Raw genomic sequence first — 22267 nt, forward strand, 5'->3', positions numbered from 1 at the left:
TGGCTGGATGTTCCCGAGGCTGCTGGATCTTGGGTACTTTGATGGCGGAACTGACGCAGGTTCACTGCAGTCTCATTTTGCTGATTTGCCTGATGCAAGTGTTTCTGCAGATCCATCTGCGTCGACGCCACCTTATTCTCTAACTCTTCCACTTTCATATACAAGGTATTCAATTCGCTTTCCATAATAACAATCTTTCTGTCTTTCACTGGATATACGCAAGCGTCTTCTTTGTTGACACTCTTGCAGTTGGAGCATGGCAATTGTCCTGAGCATTTTATCTTGGACATTTTACATCGCTTACACGCATAATGATTCCTGCCAAATACCTTTATAGGCTTGGGCTTTCCAATACTACCTACACCCATACTGCTGATAAAGTATTAGTTTGTTCGATTAACAGTAACTATTATTGAATGTCATGAAATTAGAGCTCTTTATCTGAGTCAATGCGGCAGTACTGCATACTGAAACGGGTATTACGTAGAAAACTACATCATCGCCGTATAAAACCAAATATAAATTCGAACTAAATACAAGATAAGAAAACTAATATACACGATAAAACCATTTCAGAGTCAGAGCCTTAGACATCGAAGACTTCAATGTTAGCCTTTGAGCCTTTATTGACAGTAACAACACAGAAAGAAGCACCCTCTTGCTTATCACCTGACGAACCCTTGACACTGTTGTAACCGTTCTTTGGATTAAGTTCACAGTCGAGACCATTACAGTCACTTTCATTTTCACATGTTACTCTAACACCAAAGTCAGGTTTTTGTCCGCTGAAGTCATCGATGTGCTTCGGGTTCCAGCCAATCTTGACGAAAGTCTTACCACTGTCATCAACGTTAGCACCAGCAACATAAGGAGCCCAGTTACCTTGTGGTTTACTACTCGTTCCCCAGGAACAGGCATCAGAAGTGCTAATACCTGGTGCGTTGATGTAGTAGTGTGCTGCGGTGCTAGCAAAGTAGTCTGGTCCTGGAACGGCAAGAGTAGTCAGACCACTACCAACACTTGTTGGGATCAACATAGCTTCGTTACCTGGCAACACGGTTTGACAGAAGGCAACATTACCTCCGCCAGCGCTGTTGGAGGCCAGAACTGTTCCCTCACCATCAACACAGTAACCTTTGTTGGAAAATGGTTTAGAGACTGTACCGTCATCATTACAGTACAATCCTCCGTTTTGAGACTCAGGATAAGTGTATGATTTTGCACTCTTGTCCCACTGTGCCATCAATTTACCTGGTGGACAAGCATAAGGACAGTAGTTTCCAGATGTGCACTTTTGATCAGGACTCATTGCCCAACCTGCGTTGTCGGATTTTGGTGTGATCAGAACCATTCCATCGTTGGATGGAAAAGAGCAAGTATTGCCTCCTCTCTTATTCATTGGGGCGGCAAAGACTGCTGTTGCCAAAGTGATACTAACTGCTAATTGTGAAAACAACATATTTTTTTTAAAGAATGAATATTCTATTTCAATTAATGAATGTATGAAATAATAAATGAATGAATGAATGAATGAATGAATACTATAGCTGTTTTAAAACGAAAGAGCTATTAGCTTACTAGTATCTTCTTTGTAGTGAATGTAAAGGTTTAATGATGAACAGATCAGAACTTATCAAAGTGGAAAAGTAAACCCATTTATATAGTTCTTCTAATGTGTTCACTTCAGGTCATTGGGTACAATGGACGATCTAGACTTGACAGCTAGTGTTGCAAAACGAAGAGAAAAAAAAAGCACTAGATGTAGTACGTTCAAAAGTTCACAACTCTGTCACACAAGTGACGAACCAAATTCAACATAATCCTTGGGATCAGTAAGTCATCGTTGCCCGATTCGATAGAATACTTGCATTTGAAATCCGTTCAAATGCATATATAACAGATTTGACTGCACTTAACGTTTAGGAGTGCTTAGAAACAGGTTAAACACATGCAATTTATTTACTATATGCAATATGGACTTCGAAGAGAAGGCTTAAAAATTTTCATGCGTCAAAATTTGTGGGGCTATAGTGGCACCGACCCTCCTATGGATGCAAATTAAATGTGTTTAAAGACTTCATTGACACATACCACATTAACAGTGATAAGGAGATATTAGATATTTGATCTGGATTATGGTACTAGACAAATCTGAGAATTTCTTAGAATTACATACCAAATCTTGAACTCAGATCTCGCTACCGCAATTCCAGTTTTGCCCCGTACTGTGTCTGGTAATAACGACTTCGGTTCGGTGCGAGACTTCCAGACTCGCAGCAAAAGAGATGAAGAGATCGGTGGCAAAGTGCGTATTCACTAGATCTAGTAAAATTGTTAGTGGCGTATTATGTGCCCACGAACATATTTGTGAACACACTGAAAAATTTTTATTTTTGTGTACCAACGGTCTAGATCTGAATCTTGAAATAGCAGAAAGATTACGTTTCTGACCTTTCCTGTACGCCATCAGGAATAGTTCCGAATCCTGCACCAAAGACGATTCCTCTCCTGTAAAGTCGTTGACCGAGTGGCACTAGGGAAGTCTTCTTATTGTTGTTGGTGCTGCAACTCACTTCAGCACACTTTTACGTGCACACCACTATAACTTTACTGGTTTTGTGACCTTGATGTTTGTCATGTTTTCGTTTATGTGTGAAATCACGTGCACGGATTCATCTCATCGTATACTTGCGACTTCTTCTATAGGATAAATTATTACATAGACATCTTTGATCTTGCAGTGAAGCAATTCTCGAATATCCCAACTAATATAATAGGAGGTTTTAAGATTCGCATATGCCATCTGATGCTGGAGCAACAAGTAGAATAGTGCAACAAAATCTCGTGCATTACAATTTATGGAGCGATGTTCGATTCCATGACGTTGACTGTGCTGGCGGAGTAACCTCAATCCTTTCTGGTAGACCACCAACGAAACTAGTTGCTCTGGACAATGTTGATGTGGAGTGGGTTATCCCACGACTGATTACACATAATAGGGACCTAGATGTGGGAACCATCAGTAGTTGGTTCGATAGGATCGCTACCTTACCTCATCAAAAACGGCCCCAACGCATAACACTTGGATTACTTAATGACGATGGAACAGTAGTCTACTACTTTATTCATGATGGTATTGTAAAGCCTAGACAAAATTAAAAATCGTTGATTATAAGTAAATGACATTTCTTTCTGGTAAAGGATGAATCAAATAAATAACTTAATATGTACTCTATATGCTACCTAATATTCTATGGTTATATTAAGAACCTCCACCGAAAAGTCATGATTTCATGGCATTCGGCGAAAGCTGTATACTTTTAAATCCTCGTCTTCTTCATCATCATCATCATCATCCTCATCATCATTATCATCATCATCATCATCATCATCATCATCATCATTTTCGAAATCGCTACTATCACTATCATCTTCGTTCTCTGAATCTGTAACATACCCACTGTTTCTTCTTCTAAACAGATCTGCCTCTCCACTGTATGCCATATTTGGAAAACTACTCGAGACAGCAGAGCTTTTGCGTCTAGGACGACTTCTAATTACTGACTTGGAGCTACTTGCTGAGCTCAATTTTCTGTACATCACATTCAGGCCTGAGGAGTACCAGTAGGGAGACTCCTCTGAATATGACCTTTTAGAAATTGTGGGCCTTATAACAGACGTGGATGATTGAGTGTCAGCAGGAATGCCAATACTCAGTTGCTTAGATTGAGCAAATGGCTGTCTAAAATGAATTCCGTGATAAGGTGTTTGTGACTGCCAGGATGACCTCTCCTGATCATTTAAGGTCTTTGCTAAATTGTCCCTGTCCAGTACTGGATACGGATTTTGAAAGTCGCTTTGCGCTTCATTTGTAAATGGTGCTCCATAGTGACTTTGAAATAATTGAGTGAGTCTTTCGAATTCTATCATAAATTCTAGCATATCTTTTTCTTCTATAAGATCAGGCCCATATCTGAACTTCTCATACAATTCAATAATTCTATGGCAATTGATGGGTTTTCGCAGCTGCATCCCACTCTTTGCATATAATTCAGATAAGTGAACGATGATTTCCTTGAAGGAGTAAGTCTGAGGAAATTGATAGGTGAAGAACTTGCCATGCCTGAAATTATCTCCTAAGCTTCGTATGATATCTTCATAGTTAGAATCTGGTGGTAACAACGTTCCCTCATTAGTATGGCTATGGTTTCTTTCTTGAACATATTCCGGAGGTGACACACCAGCATGGTTTATTATTACTTTTGAATTCTCCAAGGGGCTGATTCTTTCCCTAATTTCTAAACATTCTTTCAACCTTTTGTTTATGGCATTATATACGCTTTTTGGCATGTCACCTTTACCAGGAATGTAAACTGATTTTGATGGTATATCACCCAAAGCAACACGATTATGAAAAATCCTCACAAAATACAGAACTATCGATAAGATGAAAAAGACAACACATACGATAATAACAATAAACATTTTGATACCTGAGTAAGATGCACCTGATGTTCGAACAATAACATCTATGGGGGTGACCGCAACAAATGCCAACATTAAAATTATGAGAAGAACTAAAGATATAGAGTATATCCACCATAGCATTCTCTTTGGCAAGTTAAATATTTTGAAAGATCCTCGCCTCTCATTGTATTCTATTACTCTAGTATTTTGCTCTTGTGGATTCAAAGTTGCCGAGTCTCTTCTGGTAAGCGACTGTATTAAATCATGTTCCCCAAAATTGGATAACGTACGAGATAAATCTCGGGACCCATGTCTGTCGAAACTGATCAGCATGTCATTCGTAGTATTTAGCTTGGCCTCTCATTCATTAAATTAGCTTAGGTCCTCATATTTGAGAAACTTTGATATATTAGCTAATACAGTATATACAGGAATATATGAGATTGCAAAAAGTATGATTATGAAGAAGGTGACGACAGCAAAGGCTCTATCCTTTCCATTCTTAAATCTCCTTCCTCGTAGCGGTCTCGTGGTCTCAAAAGCGAAGGAGCATCTGGTGTACCGATCCAATTTATAAATAGGTTATGAAATATTGAATGCGTCTTGTAGACAGTAATTAATTCGACATCACCCTTTAGGAAGACATTATTCAAATACTCCCTGGTTGAAATGTTCAATGACGTGAGGTAGATATGGAATGATAACAATAATACTGGATAAACCAAAGCAATGAACCCGTATATCACTAGAAGAAAAGATACAGGATATTTAGCAATTGATTCGTCAAACGTCGATTCTTTCGAACGTGACGATATTCTGTAGTGGTAAACATGGATAAATGCTGTCACTATTAGAAATATGCAAGAAATGACAGAGCTTAGTAAGAACCATAAGAAATATTTGTAATTCCTCCGGCCCACACAATTATTTATGTAGATGCAATGATGGTCATGGTTTGCAATGCATGAATTGCAGACTCTGCAATGGCTCGCACGAGGGGGTCTCCATATGTGACATGTTGGACAGTATCTTATCGAAACCCCGTGGGAAGTGTCATTGTAATATGGTAGCGATATACTATTAAAGTACTCTTGGGGCGCAACGACCAATTTAGAATCATGTATCGAACATGGAATATGTAAATTCCTAGGAAGAATACCGGGATCAGATGTCGCCGATTTTAAGAAGAAAGTAAATGATAGGAGCCAAAAGTAAGTGAATAGTATCACTAACGAAGGGTTAATGTTGTGCCATTGCCATTTAGCTTCGAAAATCCAATATAAAATACCGGCAACCAAGATTGCAGAAAACGTCAAAATTTGTAACGGTTTCTTCCTAACTGTCCTAAGTCGGCCTCCTAATAGATAGATATACCTCATTTGCTCATGTTTCTGAACTTCGTAGTTCTTCAAACTTTTTGCATCATCAATATTCAATAAAGTGGGGTCCATTATCAACCAGTTGACAATGAACCTTCCAATGAAAGTGCCATTTCTATCCTTCGTAACATTCGTTCTTATGGTATCCTTGTTAGCATCGCTTTGCTTGCTTCTCTTTTGCCTTAAAGCATTAGTCATTCCTTGTAAAAGCCTTATTTTTATTAGATTCACTTTTCTGGTACCGCACTAATTAGTATATAACCTGAACAAAGAGGACCAACTGATCCCATAGAAACCATGATTTATTGCTTGAATCGAGGGCTATTACGATTTGGTGGTAAGCCAACCTGTTTAAGATATGCTACTCCCAAGAGACCAGTGTTTCAACTCAGATCGTTGCAACTCTCAGCTCCTCAAATTAGGGCTGTTAAAGGATGGGGAACAATAATAAACATATTCGCTGGAGCATACATAGGTGGATTAATGGTCTCTCTTGGGCTGTTGTATTTCTTGTATCATGATGCAGATGAGAGGCAAAGTATTCCTTTTGAATTAAGCTTCAAGGATCAGATTACTGCTGTGAAAGCCATCAATAAGGACGATGTATTGAAAAGTCCAACTTTCGCTTTAAAGCACTATAGGAGATTGCTTATTGATCTAGCTAAGGAAGAAGATCCGAAGTTGGTTTTTGACGAGAATGATCCTTCTAATGAATACAAATTCCCTATAATTCTGTCGTCAGTGCTAGTGTATGAGAAATCAGATGCTTTTGCAAATTTTTACATCGATATTGTGTTGAGGTACGCTAAGGCTCTATTGGCGAAGGGTCAACTAGATAGTTCCATCAAAACCCTACAGAGAATAATAGACGATGACATTTTGTTCTTCAAATTGGGTGATTCAGAGAGACTCTCCCAGTGTTGTCGCTTGTTGAGCAAGGTTTCACCGGATTACCAGCAGAAGGTATATTATCTAGAAAGAGCAATCAACATGCACAGTCTAAGTTTTCCATCTTTGAGAGTAGATAAGAACTTTTTACTTCAAGATGGATCACAGATCACTGATGAGTTCATGTCTTGCTTGAACGCTTTAGCATTCATCTTCGCAAAAATGTCTACGATTAAAGGCAATAATAAAGACAAGGATCTTACACATGCAATGAATATTTATCTTGCTAACTTAAAGACTCTTACTCGTATTCGTGATGATATAAAATCTGGTGCAGCATCTCAAGTTAACTTCCCTTTGTTCAATTGTGATCCAACGAACTTAATCATGCTAGATGCCGATATGAAAGCGCATATAAGTGAAATAATGTGGGCAAAAGGTTACCGCAAGAGTGCTATTTCGTGGGCCGAAGATGTTGTAGATGAGATATATTTCTATGCTTCAAATACAGCGAGAGCAGGACCTATTCTAGATGACGCGTTGCTGAATCTTATCCTCATGTACGGCAGGCTCAAAGACGTTAGGTCAAAGAAGAGATGTCAGGACTTAAAGAATAACCTTCAAATCTACGAAACAGATCCTCCTTCGTGGTATGACAGCATCGTAGACAGGTTCAGCAGAATCATCTACAGCCGAGGACCGCTAGGTATTATAGAGAAGCCGCTTTTAGAACGGTTCGGTCGCCCAACACCACTCCCTCAGATCCAAGACTTTGATCTGGAAGATGTAGAATAAATCTTGATGTCTCTGTCAGCTCTTATCGCAACCGAACTCAGTTTCGCAGTAACTAGTATCGATCTCGAGACCAACTATTGACCCTACGCTTAAGGATTAATATTCATGTATATAGCTAATATAAGACTTTTCTACAATCGATCTATTTGGCATTGCCTGGCTCTAAGTTCTATGTGATTCGCTACATTTGCTGTAATTCATGTCTCAACATACACTAGCCTTTTCTGGGTCGAATCATCACCAGCCAATAAAAATGTCGGCAACTGTAATACTGTCCGAGACTTCCCTTAATTTTTGTGTCCCGGTAATTAGATATTAAAACTATATAGATAAATATTCTAAAAGGTACTTAACAAAGTAGTTCAGAGATTAAGATGTTATCGTTGTATACTCGTGTTGGATTATCAGCAACCAGGCCAGTTTTATTTAGACCAGCATTAATTCGTGGTATTAAGACTATTCCTCAACCCCCGGGAAACATTGTCGGAACCGTCAATGATGCATATGTTACACCACCACCTCATAAGCTTGAAGGGTCGTTACATTGGACAGCTGAAAGACTTGTAGCAGTTGGATTGGTTCCCCTTACCTTGGCTCCATTTTTGACTGGAACTTCAACGATGGTAGACTCTACATTGTCTGCACTTTTGTTGGCTCATTGTTATATTGGATTTCAAGCATGTATTTATGACTATATCCCTGCAAGGGTTTACGGACCATACCACAGCTATGCCATGTGGTTATTGACTTTTGGTACCGGTGTTGCTGGATATGGTTTGTACCAAATTGAGAAGAAGGAGGATGGACTCTCAGGTATTATCTCTAAGGTTTGGAAAGCATAAGTAACTGTGGTTAACAATTGTTAGGATAACTATTTAGTATTATTTTTCACAAGGAAGTATTCATTTTTGTGGAGCTGGGATTGTTTGATTTAACTCCTTTGATAATTGTTTACTCTCGAGTGATGGCATTTAAAGTATGTGTGAATACATGATTTTTTATTACAATTTATATCAGATTTTCTGATTGCTTTCTCTTTCTTGTGATTTTAGTTGAAGATTCTTCCTTGTTTGAGTTAAGTTCAGGAACCAATGGAGATATACTATTATCCAACCACGATTTTAGTTTTATTCTTGCAGTATCCAAGGACCTGTTTGGGATATCTGATTCCTTCAATACCCTCAAATTCATAGTTCTTGAGTCGTAGACGTCTCTGAGGATTAGTGGCTTTCCAGTATATAAACTTCTGGTCTCATCGTCGACGAGTACATCAAGTATCTTTTTATCGGCCATTGCAATTAGGATTTTGTTAAATAGAAGTTCATCACCGTCCATTTTATTATTCGACGCTTTTGAGCTGTAGGATTTAAGTGCCTCTTTCAACCCATAATCATGATCGTTAAGTATATCATCAATGCTAATATTGCAGTTCTCAAAGTCGTTCGTTATCGATAAAATCGTTAATTCGAGTAACTTCAAAGTAAGATCATTATCCAAATCAGCATATTCATCCCGGTACTTCAAATAGTGCGAGTAACTTCCAAAAGTGAAAAGCTCCAATGTATTTACCCATTTTTGTGGGATCAGCTTTTCGTCATATTGATCTGCTATTTCTTTTAGGTATCTTGAGAAGCAATACTCATATTCATTTTTCAATCTATTAATTATAGATTGCTCCATTTATGCCGTTGTGCTTATCAAAAGCAAGCCGACGCTCTATCTAAGAGATGTAATTCTAGTATCTAAACCAACTCCAGCAGTAGACTCCGTTTAAAGAAACTCGTTCTTATATTTCTCTTAGTGTTACATACATTAAGATAACCCTGTATATTACGCATATATATTCTATTTGTAGTCAAGCTCTGGGTAGAGTGCTGCTATAACACAATCCAAAACCTTAATTAGTAATAGCTTATTCAAGTCGCTTGAGTCGTTAATCATATCATTATTTGGGGAGTCAGGATTGTAGTTGAATACCATCAAAAACTTGTAAATTGCTTTCTGGATGCTGTCATTGGATTCATTTTCATATCTCAAAACTACATTCAGCATGTAATTAATTACCCAAGAGGACAGTATACCCTCTTGAAAGCCAGATTGAATACTCTTTGACAATTCCTCTAACGACTTCTTTTGGGATTGTTCTTGCGGAGTTGATTCGGTTTCTTGAAATATTGATTGACGTAACAGTTTTAAAGATTCTGCTAGAGATGCATCGGAGACTACCAGAGACTCCGTAATTAAATTGGAAGTGAAAACCCTGAAAAAGGAATCAAGCTTATTCGCAAAAGTCAGGTTTGCTAATATGCGTCTATGAGTGAACATTATAATGCCATATAATAATGGCTTTTTATTTGAGAACCCCAAAAGTGTGTCACACAAGTTAAAAAACGAATTATCAAGTATGTTTATCGAGGGAAGATGGTCTGTTGGTGATAATAATGCAGAAATAACTCCTGTTATATTCTTGACAAACCCTTTAATACTAGAGAATGATCCAAGCATACCGGTGGATGTTGAAGGCGCAGCATTTGTTTTTTGATCACTAAACTTGGCCGCTAAGCTCTCTACCACAGAAGTACATACAAAGTCAGGACTTGAAATCTTTTGAAAGACTTTCTGAAAGACTAAGTCACTTAATATAGCTATGATGAAATTCTGCAGAATTTCAGAATTTAGTGGTCCAAAAGAAGAATCCAGCATAGAACTCACAAAGGTTGCTTCTAAAATACTCTGTGAAAGAGCTCTGAAATATACCACTAAGTTATCGGGCCTCTTTGTATCTCCTGAATCACTTTGTTCATCATCTCTGATGCTTGAATCTCGAAATATTATATGTCCTCTGGAAAGAAAGTCTCCTATAATGGCTCTCTCATTTTCCATGTCATGAATCAAGCGGTCTCTATTGATTGAAATTATTCTTATATCATATTCGTCATCTATTGGACTCATGATATCTATCAAGTGTTGGTTAAGTATTTCTGAAAGCTCATCGATGAGTATTACGAGATTTGAATCCTTGAGTGCTAGCAGTATTCTTTCATTCATATCTTTCACTACAACTATCAATTGCTGGTAAACCGCCAGCACAAACTCCATATTTTCTGTATTAAGTTTGCCAAAATACCATGAGAGTACAAAATTGGTCATTATCGAGCTCAAAAACATATGAAGTTCAAAATTCAACTGTCTGTAATTTAATGTTGAGTCACTTGGTATTAAATTTGGTAGATGGTTCATTAATTGTTTCACAGAGAGCTTGTCATTCTTCACCAAAAAATTAGTCGGAACAAACAACTTGTATAATAACTCGATTTCTTGTGTATATTTTGACTCGTCATCCTTTGTCCTCTTATTTCTAGTCTTTGTTTCAGGAAGAACCTTGTATTTATTATTCTTGATATACTTGGAGAAGGACTGGTCCGTTGAGGAAGAAGTCCTAAAGAGATTCGTCTTTGAGACTGGCATAGGCAGACACTACGAAATTCTTCATATAAGAATAATAGAGTCTCCAAGATAGATCTCTGTTTCACTTATGCATTGATTTTAAGAAACATAACTAAACCAAATTATTGTGTTATCTACAGGTCCATTCGATAACCGAACCGAAGTTTCATAATCTGACTTTTTTAGGATTCGACCTTATATAATGTCAATGAAAACCATTATAAGTAAGAGGGCTTATAGCGAAGCTTGCAAAGCGAAGTTTTACCCTTTGAAAGAAAGCTATGGCACGTTAAGGCATATTCATTTCCCTGGTATCACACTGTTTGAGAAGGGCCAAAAAATTCAAGATGCCATAGTTAATGCAAACTTGGACTTCAAGAAGATGGAAAGCAGAATTACTAAACAGATGAAGGTAGCAGAGTCACAAATGCTACAGCTTAACGATTATGAGCAGGGTTTATTGAAGAAAATCTTTGATATGAAACCATTGCCAACTCTATTAACATTTGAATTCGAAGACGTATACACTGGAGGCAGAAAGGAAAAACAAGATCCCGACTTACCCAAAAAAATCAAAGAATATGAAGCCATGGGTTGCAAATACCATCAGTTGAAAAGAGGAGGGAAAACAACGTGGCATGGACATGGACAATTAACTGCATATACTATTCTTGACTTGAAGCAATTTAAAAGTTTAACCGTGAAGTGCTTTGTTGATTCGATCTTACTTCAAGCGATTCAGAATGTCCTCAAGAAATATTATGGCTTAAACAGTTTTCGAAATGAAAATCCAGGCGTCTGGATGGCTCCAAATGATCAAAAAATTGCCTCTGTTGGCTGTAACATACAAAGAGCAATCACATCGTACGGCATAAGTCTCAATGTCAATCCGGACTTGAAATTCTTGAATAAGTTTGTCATGTGTGGTCTTGCGGGTACTTCTGCAACTTCAATTGCAAAACTAAGACCTGATTTGACCCCCACAGTGCAAGAGGTGGGTCATCAATATGCCATCGAAGTTGCAAAGCTCCTTCACATCAACAATGTGCAACATATGGATGGCGAAGGTATCGAAATATAGGTATTATGTTCATTTATAGAAATCATATCACTTAGCTTGTGTCCACGTTATTATGATGTGGAAGCGATGGTATGATACTCAATCTAGCCTTCTGGTCTTGTAAATCTAATTTTGACAAACTGTACTTTAACCTCTCCTTCTTGTTCCTTAATAGGTTCAACCTTGCTAATTTCAGTTCATCGATACTGCTTTTGTTGATTTTATTCAAAGAAACCCCCGCGACAAGATCTCTCTTTGTAGAGCTTGCTAGCCTTACCGCCTGCAAGTCATATTTATTATGCAAATTTATCTTTCTTCGTTTTAAACGTGCCATCTCCTTTTCTATCCTGACTATAGCCTCTTCAATCTGGGGTTCTATACCGTTCTTGAAGTTCTTTTTTGCGTTGATCAAATCCATTTCTGGGACCAATCCAAACACTTTACGAGTCATGAGAACCTTCTTCAATCTCGGTGCATCTTCCGTTGTATCACCCAAAATTTTAACACACTCTCCCAATAGCCCTACTGACTCTCTAAGGGATATAAGACAATTATTTATACTACTGTATTGTTGTGGCATCGTAATATTTATGGTACGAAACGTTTGTTTTGATGGAATATTTTTGTCAGTTGTGTTCACTTTGTGCGCGTCTAAAGTGGGAGATCAGTTACAGTACCTTAACTTATTTTAGTTAAGGATATAACATATATAAAGCGTTAATCAACGACTAGAAAGAAAAGAAGGGGATACGGATAGTTTATTCACATGAGTAGTACTGATATCCCTCTTCATCTCGAGGTGTCTAATCGTCATACTCCTGTCAGGAAACATCACGCAACTACATCGTCTGTACTAGACGGGAAACGAAAGAGATCTAACTCACAATCCAATGTTGTTCAAATACCAACCACGGTGACCACTTCCCAGAAAAAGCAGCCTCCTAAGCGAGGACAGTTTCAATCTATTGTTACTTTAATACCTTTGAATGATACTTTTACAAAAAAGCAACTATCTGTTCCATACTATCCAGATACCAGGAAATTGGGACGGCCAGCGGGAGCCAAAATCAAACCTGATACGACAAACGGGTACTTTGATTCAAGAGTGCTTAGCAGAAACCATGCCGCTATGTTTATGGATCCATCTACAGGGAAATTAATGTTGAAAGATTTGGGGTCATCAAACGGTACATACGTAAACGAAGAGAGAATTGGTACAGAGCCAGTGGAAATCAAAATCGGAGATATAATATACTTGGGCTTCAATATACAAGTTGACACGAATCATAAACAAATTACTGCACGTGTGGAAAACATAAATGTTATATCTAACTTTTTACAACCACCAGAAGGCTCTTATAAGAGCGATACAGTTGAAGGAAAGTACATTGATTTTGTACAGGATATATACAACAAAGTCCAGGGATCGAATTCCAAGCATACTTATGGCACAAAATCTGAAGAACGGTTACTGTTTGATAGTGCTCTTTATGGTGATATTAACCCCTCCATCGAGGACGACCTCCTAGGGCTATATACGAAGACCAGTACAGGAATCTTCAATAATTCACATATAACTAGCACGGGAAATATGGAGAGCTTGATTAATGTTTTATCAGTGAATTTTGCTAAGGTTAAGCAACAGAATTGTACATTAGCCACGATAGAGCAATTTTTGATTAATTACCAAGCGAACGTTAATGACTTGAACTCTTCATACTTGAACCAAGAGCTAAAGAAAGGCATTTCTACCGTTGAGGAACAAGTAAGCAATGAAAAAAAGATCTCTCAAAGGCTCAAGGATGAACTCAAAGAATACAAGGAACAAAGTGCGGGAAAGGTGGAGAACTTGACGAGGCGATTGAAAGATTTAGAAGATGAGAAAAAGTCTCTTCATAATGAAATGAAGACGTTGTACTCTACATTCATTAATAAGGAGCAGAAGAGCATAAATGAAGACAACGCGGATGACTTCAATTTCGATATCATATCTCCTCAAAGGGAAGAATCTCAAGATAAAAACGGTTCTTTTGAGAAAGAAAACTCAACTCAATCTCAATCTCCTAGTGAAAATGGATCCACCGATTTACCCAGTAATGAAAATCATAGTATTGGGCTACAAAATGACTTCCGCCAGTGTCAGCTGCAATCTAGAGATTCAAGGGGTAAAAACTCCAATGCATTAACTCCTCCGGTATCCGATAACGAAGAAAATAGGAATGAAAATAGAGAAAGCAGTGATTCCACCGAACTCGCGGACTCAGACACAAATACTATTGGGAGCAAATCTAAACTCGAAAGAGGCACGAGACCCGATGATGTTAATAACATTAAAAGCCAATCATTGGCCTTAGGGATCTCCATTGTCTTACTCGTTTTTATCTTTCAAAAACTCTCTAATTAGCATATATTGGTGTATTTAATATGAGCATTATTTTATTCAGTATATACTGGTAGATACACTTCATTTTGGCTTAAGTCTTTTATCTTAAAATAGACTTTTACGGGAGTGAAGGTAAATGTATAACGCATCCATGAATATCCTGAAACATCGGCTTGTACCGAGAAGTGGTCAATTGAACCAGCTGAGATGTTTCATTGTACCAGCATTTTCAGCATTGATTGGGTCTATGCTTTTCAGTGAAAGCAACAGTCTTGCAAATAAAATGGAGAAAGGTTTACTCCATTATGATGATCCCAATAAAAAACACAACGAGAAACTCAATAGATTCATATTCAAAAGAAGTACGCCTAGTTATCCTGGCCATGTCTCATTATATAATTTTGAGAAATTATTAATGTTTCTTGGATCATCTATTGGTTCATATTTTCATCCAGAAAGAAACGAATTCATTGTTGCGTTAGGAGAATCTACTGCAATATCTCCAGTTTTGAAAAAACTCCAGAAGCAGATGCTCAGTGACCCGGTTGGTCGTCAAATTTTGAAAGAAAGACCGAGAATGACATCCACTTCCTTAGATCTAGACTATTTAAGACTGCTTCCCACAAACACAATTGGCCACACTTATATCAAGTGGCTAGACAGAGAAGGAGTGAGTCCTGATACAAGGGTTCCCGTAAGATACATTGACGACGATGAATTAGCATATATATTCCAAAGATATAGAGAGTGTCACGACTTTTATCACTCTATCACTGGCTTACCTATTATAATTGAAGGAGAAATCGCTGTTAAGCTCTTGGAATTTATGAATATAGGAATACCTATGTCTGGATTGGGTGCCCTCTTTGCTCCCTTGAGATTAAAAAAGAGCCAAAAAGAAAGACTCTACAACATATACTATCCATGGGCCTTCAAAAGTGGTCTAAACTCAAAGCCATTGATCAATGTTTATTGGGAAAAGATATTGACTAAAGATGTCGACGAGTTTAGAGCTGAAATGGGAATTGAACAACCTCCAGACTTGAGAAATCTTCGAAGAGAGTTCTTTAAGAAACTTAAAGAGAAAAAAAAGGTTAATACCTAAAAGACCAAACTAATCATCTACATAACTTAATAATATGAAAATTACTGATATATACCTTAGAATCTTCATATCTTTGTAATGAGGAGCCTTCGAGTGTAGCCAGTATCTTATTCAGATCATCTCTGTAGACACTAAGAATTCACTAAGAATTTTTCGCAGCGCCTGGAATTCCAACCGTGCAACATTGCTATCGTCATCTAAAACTATCATCAAACATGAATTCGTTTATTTAAAGTATTGAACCTCTCATAGATCAATTGAAAAGTTTATGACAAAATGTCTCAGTTACTTTACCAGTATTTCTTGAAAAAAGTACGTTACATAAATATTCTGGGGTCCATTACTTGTCCATTTCTTAATACTTACAATAAACTAGACTCAGCTAGATAGTGTCATTGCTGTCGGGCCCGACAACGATCCTTATTTTGAAGAGATTCCTGATGAAGACCTACATTTTTACCAACACAAAGGATCCAAAAGGAAGCGAAAGCTACCAAATTATATCCCATCTCATGATTTAAAGATTTTAAAATCAGTTAAAAGAAAAGCATACAGATTAGATTTACAATTAAGTTGCTGTGGGTTACGTATTGGATGGTCAGCCATCATTGGTCTATTACCATGGATTGGCGATCTCATTGCATTTGCATTGGCCATGAACTTATTGAAGAAAGCCTCCAAAATTGAAGGAGGACTCCCTCCCAACTTAAGACTGCGAATGATGGCGAATATTACCTTTGATTTCGCAATTGGCTTGATACCGCTCGTAGGCGACTTCATAAACGTATTATACAAGTGCAATTCTCGAAATTTCATTATCTTGGAGAAGCATTTGATGGAAAAGTATTCGCGTCAATCGAAAGTTGGGCCTAAAGAGCAAAGTAAGCATCCAACGACCAGTAATCGACCCGAAAAATCTGGATATAACAAGACAGCTCATGCACTAGCGTAGGAATATGGATTTCAATATAGATAATCTTTGTTTTACCTTAATTTATCAAACTCTTCCTCTAGATGCTCCAATCGAGACCTGAAATCTGCTACAAAGTCTACCAACTGATCTAGCTTCAAAAAGTTCAATTGGATTTCATCACACATTCTAAAGAGGGCATCTATCTCCTTGAACTCATTCTCTAAATTCAACTCCTCCTTAAAATACTTTTCTTCAATAAGCATTTGCTTGTTTTGAACAGATTGCTGTGTTATCTCCGTAAGAGTAGATACTTGGTCCTTTATTTTAAAAAGAAGATAATCATAACTAACTGCGAGATTTCTTAGCTCTAATGGGTCGTCTTCTTCCATACGTAAGTCTATATATCCGTAGTTTAGTGGTAGACGCTAGGTCGAACCTCAAAATCGAAATTAATTAATTCGTGCTCTCTTCCGCCCTCTTTTATCTCAAAATCACATAAAGGCTCACTCATAGTTTACCTTTGAAACAACCAAAAGTTATCAAATTCGGAGCGATAGAAGAAATGTCGTCCAGCTCTAGTTCTGGCTATTCGCTTTCAAAGATAAATCCTAAGTTATTAAGAAGAATTTGTAAGTATTGAAAGAGAAATGACGAGTATTTTGGAAGGTACTAACAGCTTCAGACCGTGCTTGTCGGCCAACGTTAAATGAACCGAATCTAGCATTGAACTTCGAAATCTGTGATTATGTGAATGCCAAGCAAGGGTCAATTCCCCGTGAAGCAGCTATTGCGGTGGTCAAGTTAATTGGGCAAAAGGACCCTCAAACATCGGAATTAGCATTAGCTCTCTTAGACAATCTAGTCAAGAATTGTGGATATCCATTCCAGTTGCAGATCAGCCGCAAAGAGTTTTTAAATGAGCTTGTTAAACGGTTTCCTGAGTCACCTCCGTTACGTTATTCACGAGTCCAGAGATTGACCTTAGCGCAAGTTGAAGAATGGTATCAAACAATTTGCAAAACCTCCAAGTATAAAGATGATTTTGGCTATATCAGAGATATGCATAGATTGCTTGTTAATAAGGGCTATATCTTCCCTGAGATCAAGGTCGAAGATGCAGCTGTCTTAAACCCTTCGGATAACTTAAAGTCATTAGAGGACTTACAAAAGGAAGAAGCTGTTGTTCACAGTGCTAAATTACAAGAATTAATTAGAAGAGGTAAGCCTCTGGACTTGCAGGAGGCTAACAAATTGATGAAGATCATGGCTGGATTCAAGGAAGACAATGTTGAAGAAAATAAGAAACAAATCAAGGATGATATAGCAAGATTGAGAAGAAAAGTTGAGATTTTGGGTCAGATGCTTAACAGCATTGAGTCCTCAAATGGGAAAATTGATGACTCTAATGAGGCTGTTCTTGAATTATATTCTTCTGTGAAAAGTTCTCAGCCCAATATTACAAAGATTATCGAAGAAGAAAATGACAACGAGGAGAACGTCCGCGAGTTATTAAACTTCAACGAGTCGATCAACGATGTCATCAATAAGTTTCAACTTCTTAAAGATGGTAAATTAGACCAAGCTTCCCAGATCAAAGTCTCTGGGACCTCAGGTGCCAATGATAACGATTTGAATTTGATTGATTTCGATGACGACGCTCCTATTAGTAACGACCAAACTGGCCGCGATGACAAAGGTTATAATGATTTGTTGAGTGATTTATCGAATTTGGCTTTTACTGACACGTCCTCGAATAACTTATTTGGCTCTGGAGGTTCAATTGCCTTAGGAGGAGCTGGTGCCCAAGTTGCCGGTCAGTCTACCATACAGCAACCTGAGCCACAAATAGGTTCTACTAATTCCTCATCCAGGTATGACCTTTTGTCAGGTTTGCAGTCTCCTTCGCCGCAGCTCCAATCAAATGCACCCAATCAGTTAGATCCATTTGGTTTTAACTTCCCAACTTCTACCCCAAGTCAAATTCAAGGAGGAACTAATCAAATCAAATCTACTATTCTTATTAACCAATCTCCTAACTTGAAGATTGAAATTGGTGTGTTCAGCACTTCGACTAAGAAATTGTTCAATGGAAAGGTGATCTTTAGTAACCCACTGCCATCATCTTTGACTAACTTCAAATTTTTGTTGGCTGTCCCAAAGTCTTGTAAATTGAACCTAAAGCCTCAATCTGGCGATTCGCTCTATGGATTCAGTAACCAAGGTATCAATCAAGAATTTTCAATTGAGAATAATCTTGACAAGCAATTGAAAGTCAAGTGGAAAGTAGAATATAAAATTGGAAACGAACCGAAAGAGGAGACTGGTGTTGCTGTCTTGAGCGACGAATAGATTATTGTATAGAATCAAATTCTGTATAATATCAGGATCATTAGAAACTATGTTACGTCTACTACAGATTTTAATAATTATCACAATAAACGTTGTTTATGTAGAAGTGTGCAAAAAGAAAGAATTAAAAACAAACAATCGAAATGAAATGGGAATCCTACTCAACTATTATCTCATGCCGCCGCCCATGATCGGCATCCAAATCTCCAATATTAAAGCAATCACTCTGGTTTCACCAACACATCGTCGATCACGAAAATAAACCCATTATCAACTTGCTTCATACTGCTGACATTAATCCACTCTTCTCCTGTAGATATGTGATATTCTTCTGTTTCGAGGTTCTGTCTAATTTTAACAAGTTCACCGTTCAATAACCTACTAACGACAGTATTGTCTTCCTCGAAAGTCATCGTTGACTCAAAGTTTATAACAATATGACCACTCAAAAAGCTATTGAGATTATTTCTAACAGTCTTTTCGTTCTCTTCAGGGCTTGCATTATCGTCCAACGGAGCCGGAAATTGCCACGGCTTTAATCCATTCAACTTGTTTGCAAGAGCCTCATCTGTTGGAGATATAATGACCATTACTTCGTCCGTTTTCTCCGTTTTCTCATATAACTCAACATTATCCCTGAGATAACCAGCAAAGACAGAAATTTCACGGATTTGAGGTAAAGTGGATTGCAAGAGGTTCTTCGAGCTATCTTCTTCATTCAAAATGAACACTATTTCATCCTCGTTATCCCCATACTCGCTTCTCCTCTTATTTCCATCATCAGTAGCCGCATTTTCAAACTGTTCTAAATCAAAGAGATTTTTTGGATCTCTTTTAATATTACTTCCACGGTCGAGTTCTACCTTGAAATCCTCTAAGCTAATGATATTCTTAGCTTCTCTTTTCGACTTTCCACCCAGTTTTAAAAGAGAACTCAAGTCAATAACATTCTTGGGTGACCTCTTCTCATTTTGCGCACTTATTTTAAACTTATTTAAGTCCACAACGTTTTTGGCCATTGCAGCACCCGCAATAGTAAGAAGTGCTAACAGAGACAACTTCATTATAAATGTCTTAATTTGTTGTATCGTTTTGTGCTTCTGTTTAGATTCGAAGGACTCCTTTACTTTTTAATAATAATAGAAGTAACTGACACAAAGTTGCTTAGAGATCTTGGCACATGACTAGAAAAAAATAGAATATAGAGTTGACTGAATAGAATAATTTCATTAATTATATATTCTTATCATACAATCCACTAAGGAATGTATTCAAATAGTAAGAGATGATCGATTTAACTATTTTTTTTAAAATTTTTTAAATTTTTTAAAGAGATCTGAAATAAAAAACTACTTTCCAGTCAAAATCCGTCTATATGACGTTACTCAAGGACGACAAGAATTATTAAAAATTAAACGATAAGAAAGCTCTGAATGTTCTAGAGTAACAAATGTTAATAATATTAGCATTGGTGCTAGCAGTAGTAACAACTTGATATATTATTCTTTTCCCATAACCAAATTGTTGCCTGCTCTGGAAGTTATATTTAATACAAAGCAACACCAACTGTGATCAATCCCAAAACAATAGTACCGAACTTAACGGAAGCTGCAGAAGTAGCACCGTTGCTCTTGCTTGAAGAGCTGGAGCTGGAGCTAGAGCTAGAGCTATCTGCGGATGAACCAGTTTCAGATGATGATGAACTTCCAGATGAAGAGCTAGACAGACCCTTCTTAGAAGATGAGGACTTGAAGTTGGTTGAACATGAGTATTTACCCTTGATGTCACCGTTCAGGTGCAACTTGTCGAATGCTTTACATGACAAATCACCATCAGTCTTAAAGTTAAATCCACCAGAAACCTTTTGTAAGGAATCGAGACTACCGTTGTTAAACGAACCGTTGACAACTAATGAACCACCGACGGTTTGAAGCTTGTCAAGACCATCGAGAGACTCGAACTTCTCGTTGTCAGAAATCTGAAGAGCACCACCAATCTTAGTCAACTTAGGGAAATCTATTTCTTCCAAGTCATCGTTCTTGTTGATAACCAAAGAATTACCGACAGATTTCAAATTCTCAAGTTCAAACTTGTCAACAGTTGATGAAATAAGGTAAAGGGAACCACTGACTTCAGTCAAGTTTGGAGCTGAGAAAGAGCTGACAGATTGCAAACTGATCGACTTTGCGGAAGTCAATTGGTCGAATTTAAGATCAACTTTATCAGCATTGTAAGAGATGTATAATTCATCAGTAACAGAACGTAAACCAGAATCAATACTTTCAATGTCATCGTTGTTGTTAACATTAAAAGTCTTCAACTTGTAAACGTTGATACCTTCCAAGGAAGTCAAACCAGTGTTTGAAATGATAACTGAATCAGCAGTAGTGATACCAGAAGTTAAACCGGCCTTTTCCAAGTTTGGTAAAGCATTAAGAGTCAAAGAACCAACAGTGGTCAATTGAGCCAAGTTCAAGGTGGACAAAATGGTGTTCTGGTTAAGTTCAAATGATTCAGAAACCAATTGTAAGGTTGGAGCATTGAAAGTTTGAACATCACTTGCATTGTTAACAACCAAGTTACCGTAAATTTGCTCGACACCACTTAATTCAATGTCGGAAAATCCGTCACCGTTAATTGTAATGTCACCTACAGCAGTAGCACAAGCAGCGACTTCAGCTATTTGTTGTGTGTTGGTAGCTGTGTACAGCTTGAAAGAACAAGACTTGCCAACAGATGGAGTGGCACTTGTTAAAGTGGAGTCTGTAGATGTTAGTATTCAGTTTATAATTCAAAAGGACAAAAACTATAGTCTAAGCCTCATAAGAAGGATTGTAAGGTGAACGCGCTCAACGTTGTTGTCAGAGATACTTCCAAGACCTCTGTCTCGGTGAATCAAGTCTGAATGCCAAATAGTACCTTTCGGATACAAGCCTGAAGATAAAAAAGTACTTTCTTGTCTTCAAAACTAAAATTCTTATTTCTGATCTGACCGTGATCCGTTTTCGTCCACCCTTGATCTTGATATTCAATACTTACTGTTGGCACCTAATGCGATTCCTGCAAAGGCAGAGACAGCCAAAATCTTCTTAAATTGCATCCTTATTAAAGATTTTACTAACTAAGTGAATTCGCTGGGAGTGTTCGGCGAAGCAAAAGAGGGTTCGCTTCTCATTTATAAAGGTCTGGCTGATTCCGCCTCGAGAATTCAGTCGAAAATTTTTGAGACAAGGCATAAATTTGACTGGCCCGACATTCCGAGGGTGCTACAATAGATAAATTGGGACTCAAGCAAGCCACCTGATGACAATCTGAGGTAATAGAACGGCAGGGGACCAGCAGTCCGCAGCATCAAAGCGGAACTACGACTGGAAACAAGTACGACTTCCTGACTACAAAAAGTATTATGTTAGTTTTTACATCACGGTTATTATGCTAATAGCATATAAATGCTCGAATGTCTGCAATTTTGACATGCTAT

The 22267-nt window shown here is 37.7% G+C and overlaps 18 protein-coding genes across 18 annotated transcripts in view; 8 read left to right on the plus strand and 10 right to left on the minus strand.

The window, feature by feature from the left end:
* PRCAT00000645001 (Zn(II)2Cys6 transcription factor domain-containing protein) overlaps positions 1-368 on the minus strand; it is a gene marked incomplete at both ends in the record, with an annotated part of 420 nt that extends 52 nt beyond the window's left edge. The window contains one exon of the mRNA XM_062956551.1: positions 1-368. This exon is cut by the window's left edge and continues 52 nt beyond it. Within this exon, the coding sequence (XP_062807481.1) occupies positions 1-368 (368 nt within the window).
* Positions 369-586: 218 nt separating this feature from the next.
* Positions 587-1459, minus strand: PRCAT00000646001 (uncharacterized protein; the record flags this gene model as incomplete). Its single annotated transcript, XM_062956552.1, has 1 exon — positions 587-1459. One exon carries the CDS (start codon positions 1457-1459, stop codon positions 587-589), a length of 873 nt encoding a protein of 290 aa, XP_062807482.1.
* Positions 1460-2796: 1337 nt separating this feature from the next.
* SEN15 (Sen15p) lies at positions 2797-3159 on the plus strand (the record flags this gene model as incomplete). Its single annotated transcript, XM_062956553.1, has 1 exon — positions 2797-3159. One exon carries the CDS (start codon positions 2797-2799, stop codon positions 3157-3159), a length of 363 nt encoding a protein of 120 aa, XP_062807483.1.
* Positions 3160-3291: 132 nt separating this feature from the next.
* PRCAT00000648001 (uncharacterized protein) lies at positions 3292-4800 on the minus strand (the record flags this gene model as incomplete). Its single annotated transcript, XM_062956554.1, has 1 exon — positions 3292-4800. The coding sequence occupies one exon, from the start codon at positions 4798-4800 to the stop codon at positions 3292-3294; it is 1509 nt and encodes a 502-aa protein (XP_062807484.1).
* A 125-nt stretch (positions 4801-4925) lies between these two features.
* Positions 4926-6044, minus strand: PRCAT00000649001 (palmitoyltransferase; the record flags this gene model as incomplete). The annotated part of the gene is made up of 1 exon (XM_062956555.1): positions 4926-6044. One exon carries the CDS (start codon positions 6042-6044, stop codon positions 4926-4928), a length of 1119 nt encoding a protein of 372 aa, XP_062807485.1.
* A 99-nt stretch (positions 6045-6143) lies between these two features.
* On the plus strand, positions 6144-7529 carry PRCAT00000650001 (uncharacterized protein; the record flags this gene model as incomplete). The annotated part of the gene is made up of 1 exon (XM_062956557.1): positions 6144-7529. The coding sequence occupies one exon, from the start codon at positions 6144-6146 to the stop codon at positions 7527-7529; it is 1386 nt and encodes a 461-aa protein (XP_062807486.1).
* A 374-nt stretch (positions 7530-7903) lies between these two features.
* Positions 7904-8371, plus strand: PRCAT00000651001 (succinate dehydrogenase membrane anchor subunit; the record flags this gene model as incomplete). The annotated part of the gene is made up of 1 exon (XM_062956558.1): positions 7904-8371. One exon carries the CDS (start codon positions 7904-7906, stop codon positions 8369-8371), a length of 468 nt encoding a protein of 155 aa, XP_062807487.1.
* A 166-nt stretch (positions 8372-8537) lies between these two features.
* On the minus strand, positions 8538-9209 carry PRCAT00000652001 (uncharacterized protein; the record flags this gene model as incomplete). Its single annotated transcript, XM_062956559.1, has 1 exon — positions 8538-9209. The coding sequence occupies one exon, from the start codon at positions 9207-9209 to the stop codon at positions 8538-8540; it is 672 nt and encodes a 223-aa protein (XP_062807488.1).
* A 165-nt stretch (positions 9210-9374) lies between these two features.
* PRCAT00000653001 (uncharacterized protein) lies at positions 9375-10997 on the minus strand (the record flags this gene model as incomplete). Its single annotated transcript, XM_062956560.1, has 1 exon — positions 9375-10997. One exon carries the CDS (start codon positions 10995-10997, stop codon positions 9375-9377), a length of 1623 nt encoding a protein of 540 aa, XP_062807489.1.
* A 181-nt stretch (positions 10998-11178) lies between these two features.
* PRCAT00000654001 (lipoyl(octanoyl) transferase) lies at positions 11179-12057 on the plus strand (the record flags this gene model as incomplete). The annotated part of the gene is made up of 1 exon (XM_062956561.1): positions 11179-12057. The coding sequence occupies one exon, from the start codon at positions 11179-11181 to the stop codon at positions 12055-12057; it is 879 nt and encodes a 292-aa protein (XP_062807490.1).
* Positions 12058-12088: 31 nt separating this feature from the next.
* On the minus strand, positions 12089-12616 carry SPC19 (Spc19p; the record flags this gene model as incomplete). The annotated part of the gene is made up of 1 exon (XM_062956562.1): positions 12089-12616. The coding sequence occupies one exon, from the start codon at positions 12614-12616 to the stop codon at positions 12089-12091; it is 528 nt and encodes a 175-aa protein (XP_062807491.1).
* A 186-nt stretch (positions 12617-12802) lies between these two features.
* PRCAT00000656001 (uncharacterized protein) lies at positions 12803-14440 on the plus strand (the record flags this gene model as incomplete). Its single annotated transcript, XM_062956563.1, has 1 exon — positions 12803-14440. The coding sequence occupies one exon, from the start codon at positions 12803-12805 to the stop codon at positions 14438-14440; it is 1638 nt and encodes a 545-aa protein (XP_062807492.1).
* A 115-nt stretch (positions 14441-14555) lies between these two features.
* Positions 14556-15524, plus strand: COQ4 (ubiquinone biosynthesis protein; the record flags this gene model as incomplete). The annotated part of the gene is made up of 1 exon (XM_062956564.1): positions 14556-15524. The coding sequence occupies one exon, from the start codon at positions 14556-14558 to the stop codon at positions 15522-15524; it is 969 nt and encodes a 322-aa protein (XP_062807493.1).
* A 276-nt stretch (positions 15525-15800) lies between these two features.
* Positions 15801-16476, plus strand: PRCAT00000658001 (uncharacterized protein; the record flags this gene model as incomplete). The annotated part of the gene is made up of 2 exons (XM_062956565.1): positions 15801-15836; positions 15901-16476. 2 exons carry the CDS (start codon positions 15801-15803, stop codon positions 16474-16476), a joined length of 612 nt encoding a protein of 203 aa, XP_062807494.1.
* A 32-nt stretch (positions 16477-16508) lies between these two features.
* Positions 16509-16826, minus strand: PRCAT00000659001 (uncharacterized protein; the record flags this gene model as incomplete). Its single annotated transcript, XM_062956566.1, has 1 exon — positions 16509-16826. One exon carries the CDS (start codon positions 16824-16826, stop codon positions 16509-16511), a length of 318 nt encoding a protein of 105 aa, XP_062807495.1.
* Positions 16827-17496: 670 nt separating this feature from the next.
* GGA2 (phosphatidylinositol 4-phosphate-binding protein) lies at positions 17497-18786 on the plus strand (the record flags this gene model as incomplete). Its single annotated transcript, XM_062956568.1, has 1 exon — positions 17497-18786. One exon carries the CDS (start codon positions 17497-17499, stop codon positions 18784-18786), a length of 1290 nt encoding a protein of 429 aa, XP_062807496.1.
* A 221-nt stretch (positions 18787-19007) lies between these two features.
* Positions 19008-19850, minus strand: PRCAT00000662001 (uncharacterized protein; the record flags this gene model as incomplete). Its single annotated transcript, XM_062956569.1, has 1 exon — positions 19008-19850. One exon carries the CDS (start codon positions 19848-19850, stop codon positions 19008-19010), a length of 843 nt encoding a protein of 280 aa, XP_062807497.1.
* A 482-nt stretch (positions 19851-20332) lies between these two features.
* Positions 20333-21886, minus strand: ECM33 (Ecm33p; the record flags this gene model as incomplete). The annotated part of the gene is made up of 2 exons (XM_062956570.1): positions 20333-21549; positions 21826-21886. 2 exons carry the CDS (start codon positions 21884-21886, stop codon positions 20333-20335), a joined length of 1278 nt encoding a protein of 425 aa, XP_062807498.1.
* Between the last annotated feature and the right edge of the window lie 381 nt (positions 21887-22267).

The sequence above is a fragment of the Priceomyces carsonii genome (genome assembly GCF_900007245.1).
Source record: "Priceomyces carsonii strain CBS4050 genome assembly, scaffold: Debaryomyces_carsonii_scaffold_1, whole genome shotgun sequence".
Taxonomy (NCBI): domain Eukaryota; kingdom Fungi; phylum Ascomycota; class Pichiomycetes; order Serinales; family Debaryomycetaceae; genus Priceomyces; species Priceomyces carsonii.